The following is a 4,889-nucleotide window of genomic DNA, read 5'->3' as shown; positions in this document are numbered from 1 at the left end:
AAGCAAACTAGCACAACCATCCAACTTAACACATTCAGTGGCATTTGGAGCTGTGGTGGGGAAAAGAGGCTCCCTAGTTAATTTCACACTTCCTCCATACATTTCAAAAAGCAAGGTGTGACTCATTTCAAAAACAAGGTGCAGCTGGATTTTTTTAAAAAGACTTTCCCTAGGATAAATGCCAGGTATTCTGCAAACTCCCCGGTTTAAAGGAGTTTTCTGTTTCATGGTATCTTCTTGCTATGGGGAATTCCAAAGCTGCTCAGTAACAGCAAGGCTTTTATGCTTCTAGCAGGATGTTTCCTGCTCTTTAAGACTCTAGGCTTACTGAAGTTGCTGGGCTCCGTCATTCTGAGTGTAGGCATGTTGGGGGCCTGTCTGCACTCTGTACGACCAAGAGAAATTTACTAAGGTGGCATCCACTGGATACCTAATGTGTGTTGTACTCCCAGCAACCCTAGGAAATAAGAGCTGTTGTTGTCTGTTGGACACATTAGGGAATCAAAGCTCAGAGGGGTTACCTTGTCCCTAGACCATGCTGCTTCTCTGACAATTCACTCCATCTGTGCTGAAATATCTAGCAGGTCTTGATGGAGGGGATGGAGACCCTCTAGGGTCACTTTGCTACTCTCCACCGGGGGCCTCAGCCACCCCCTCCTTGCTGCAGATGCCCCAGGTTTGTTTTCTTTGGCTCCCTCATTAATGAGTTCCACAGCACAATGCTAAGTCTAGTTATGCAGCCTTAATTGGTTTAGTTACAACAAGATAATTCCTTTTTTCTTCTCTTGGAGGCCTTTCTGTTTAAAGACGTTTTAGCTGGAAGATGCTAATTATCAAAGAGGAGAAAGTGACACCTGAAGAGTTCATTTTCCATCTTCGTCTTTGGTTTTTCCTTTGAACTCTCTTTACACGGCCCTCTTCCCCACTTTGTCACTTCTCCCCCACCATCATAAAAGACAGCTCTTCCTTGGCCAGGCGGCAGAACTTTCTCACTTACCAGGGAGCCATTCCCTCTGCAGCTGTCTCGCAGGCATGGACAACCTGCGCGAGACCTTTCTCAGCCTCGAGGATGGCTTGGGCTCCTCTGACAGCCCTGGCCTGCTGTCTTCCTGGGACTGGAAGGACAGGGCAGGGCCCTTTGAGCTGAACCAGGCCTCCCCTTCTCAGAGCCTTTCCCCGGCTCCATCGCTGGAGTCCTATTCTTCTTCTCCCTGTCCAGCTGTGGCTGCGCTGCCCTTTGAGCATGGCGGGGCCAGCAGTGGGGGCAGCGATGGTTGCAGTGTCGGTGGGGCCAGCGGCTTGGTAGAGGTGGACTACAATATGTTAGCTTTCCAGCCCACCTACCTCCAGGGTGGTGGTGGCCCCAAGGCCCAGAAGGGCACCAAAGTCAGGATGTCTGTCCAGCGGAGGCGGAAAGCCAGCGAGAGGGAGAAGCTCAGGATGAGGACACTGGCAGATGCACTACATACCCTCCGGAATTACCTGCCACCTATCTACAGCCAGAGAGGCCAGCCGCTCACCAAGATCCAGACACTCAAGTACACTATCAAGTACATCGGGGAACTCACAGACCTCCTCAATCGCGGCAGAGAGCCCAGAGCCCAGAGCGCGTGAGCTCTGTCCGGGGAAGCTGACCAGTTCCAGCCTCCCGGGCAGGAGTAGAGGAGCTTCGAAGACCTGGACGTCTTACTGAACAATGATTGGCATAGAGTGATTTTTATGTAGTGAGCGTGGTAATCTTGTGATCTGAAAAACCCTAAGGGAATTCACATCTGACCTGCTGGACCCACCAGGACGCTTACCTGACAGATGAGCAGAGACTTTCGCCTCCATTTTTTTCCACCATCTCTGGGAGGCTCATCCTTTGCAAAGAGACATATTATTTTGCTCTTCTCTGTCTTTCAAGGTATTTGAGAGGGTCAGTGATTTTAAATGCATTTTTTCAATGATGTAAAAGTGTTGCAGTTAACCTCCTGCCATTTCGGTGTTGAGAACTTTTCTTCTGTTGATAACTAAACTTGTATTTTGTATAGGATCCAGTGTGATACCTGGATTCTTATTTAGAAAGATTTGTGCCAGGTAAAGGGCTTTAGTGCTCCTGTTTCATGTTGTGTGTGTATGTGTGTGTGTGTTTGACTGAAATCATGCTCTTTTAGAATCAAAATCACTTAAATGCAGAAGGCACTGGTGTCATGATAAATGGAAAGTCATAGGCAGATAGACTAAGTTAAGACAGTGAACATCCCAAAGGCCAGAGCCTCCTCTGCATAGGCAGACAGCTTGTGTGACAGAGAAGGAGGGTATGGGAAGGAGGAGGAGGAGGAGACAGCACCTCAGGGTGGGCCTGAAGCAGGTTGGGTGGGCAGGGGCTCCCTGTCCTTTGTCCTGGGCCGGGTATGAATAGGAACTTATTTAGCCGTTTCACTTACTTGTTTGTCAAATAAAGAGATGGTCTCAAAAAAAAAAAAAAAAAAAAAAAAAAAAAAGCTATTTGAATCCATAGAGAATAAGTAAAAGGGTCGGTATTTAACTCAACAGTCTCTGACCCCTCTAAAGCCATTTACTTCTTCATCTTCCCCTCCTTTCCATCTGCCTCCCCCCAGCCCCAGATACCCCACATGCACCCATCACACACACACACACACACACACACACACTCTTCACAGTGCCTTGCCTTAGGGTGGGTATCTCTAGCACCCTCAGTTTAGCTCATTTGAATGGCACAGGACATTGAATAGGGGGCTTCGAATTAAGGAGGTTCTTAAAACTAGTGAGTTTTTTAAGGCTAAATTTTTCTCCCTATGGTTATTAACCATTAGTATTTGTTGTACATGCCTACCATCTTTTTTCCATTGGTGATTTTCTTCTTTTTAGTGACATGAATTACAAAAGCAGTAGACGTGTTCACTATTTCTCCATTTTTTGCTGATGCAAATATATACAAATATGTATAACTTGTCCATTTTTTTACAAAATAAATACAAACATATGCAAATACATATAAGCATACATAAATGTTAATGAAAGAAACCTGAAAATTCCCTTTTAAACTTAACAATATATAGTAAAAGTTCTTCCAAGTTAGCACAGATAAATCTGTGGTGTAAATACTGTTATTACCTTAAGAGCATAGATGGGGAAACTGATGCTGATGGGTGGAGTCACACGTGAGAAAAGTGTAACAGAAAACAGAGGTTCCAGCAAGTTTCCATAGAACACATTCTGCAAAACTTCTTTAGTGAGTCACCTTTTCAATGATTTTAAAGTTGTTTTTAGTTATTTTTTATGACAAAAAATATTATAACAAAGATTATAGACAACTAGCTTTATCTACTGATGTGTTTATTAGCTTGAAAAATTCCCAGAAATGGGATTCTTGGATCAGAGTATGCACATTTTAAATTTTAATAAATATTGTTATGTCACTTTTATAAAAGTTTGTAGTTATTTATACTCCTCCTAGTATTATGTGACAGAACCAGTTGCCCCACATTTTCATTGGATATTATCAATCTTACGACTTTTTGATGGATAAAAATGGTTATTTTTACTGTTGTGTTAATTTTAACTTTCCTGTCTATCATTTGAGGTGGATCATCATTATGTGACCGTTGTTCATTTTGGTTCCTTTTTTTAAAACTTGCTATTTTATGTTCTTTGTCATTTTTCTATTGGGTTATCTTCTTGTTAATTTGGGAGAGTTCTTTGTTTATTATGTATTGGAATATTCCCTTCCAATCTTTTTATCCTATTTTTTCTTTTTTAGTGATGTATAATATTTATGCATATTTACAGGGTACATTTGATATTTTGTTACATGCACGGAATGTGTAATGGTGTAATGATCAAGTCAGGGTATTTAGGGTGTTCATCACTTTGAATATTTACCATTTCAGGAACATTTCAAGTCCTTGCTTCTAGCGATTTTGAAATATACAATTCATTGTTGTTAACTATAGCCATCCTATTCTGCTATCGAACACTAGAACTTATTTATCTATCTAACTCTATGCTTATACCCATTAACCAACCTCTATTTATCCCCTACCACCCCTCCCGCCACCCACACTCCCTTCCCAGACTCTGTTTTCTATCATTCTACTCTCTTTTTCCTTTCTTTTTTTTAAACTGTTGCCCAGGCTGAAGTGCGTGGTGCAATGATAGCTCACTGCAGCCTCTAACTCCTGGGCCCAAGCAATCCTCTCACTTCAGCCTCCTGAGTAGCTGGGACTATAAGCGTGTGCCCCACTCCCAGCTAATTTTTGTATATTTTGTAGCGCATGTTGCCCAGGCTGTCATTCTCCTCTCTACCTCCATAAGATCAACTTTTTTTTAGCTCTCACATATGAGTGAGACATGCAATGTTTATCTTTCTGTGCCTGGCTTATTTCACTTAACATATTGACTTCCAGCATATTCGTGTTGATGATGTCCTTTTCTCCCCCTCCCTTTTTTTTTTTTTTTTTTTTTTTTGCAACGGAGTTTTGTGCTTGGTGCCTAGGCTGGAGTGCAATGGCGTGATCTCAGCTCACCGCAACCTCCACCTCCTGGGTTCAAGCAGTTCTCCTGCCTAAGCCACCCAAGTAGCTGGGATTACAGGCAGGTGCCATCATGCCCGGCTAATTTTGTATTTTTAGTAGAGATGGGTCAGACTGGTCTCAAACTCCTGGGCTCAAGGGATCTGCCTGTCTTGGCATCCCAAAGTGCTGGGATTACAGGCATGAGTCACTGTGCCTGGCAATGATGTCTTACATTTATAATTTTGATTATGGCATTTTTTTGAAGCTTTTCATTTTTATATAATCAAATCTGGCTTTTGTTTCATGGGTTATGTGTTTTTCCCCCTTGCTTAATTTTCCCAAGTTTCAAGGTTGTTCAACTGTTACTTT

General features: G+C 42.7%; 1 protein-coding gene across 1 annotated transcript; it reads left to right on the top strand.

The window, feature by feature from the left end:
• The first annotated feature begins 757 nt into the window (after positions 1-757).
• MSGN1 (mesogenin 1) lies at positions 758-2,734 on the top strand. Its single transcript, XM_032294059.1, has one exon. It carries the CDS (start codon positions 1,033-1,035, stop codon positions 1,612-1,614), a length of 582 nt encoding a protein of 193 aa, XP_032149950.1. The 5' UTR covers positions 758-1,032; the 3' UTR covers positions 1,615-2,734.
• Positions 2,735-4,889: the final 2,155 nt, after the last annotated feature.

Source organism: Sapajus apella, unplaced genomic scaffold (assembly GCF_009761245.1).
Source record: "Sapajus apella isolate SASKATOON/1434 unplaced genomic scaffold, GSC_monkey_1.0 scaffold31, whole genome shotgun sequence".
Lineage (NCBI taxonomy): Eukaryota > Metazoa > Chordata > Mammalia > Primates > Cebidae > Sapajus > Sapajus apella.
The sequence above is the reverse complement of the archived record's forward strand: the minus strand, read 5'-3'. Positions and strand labels throughout refer to the sequence as shown.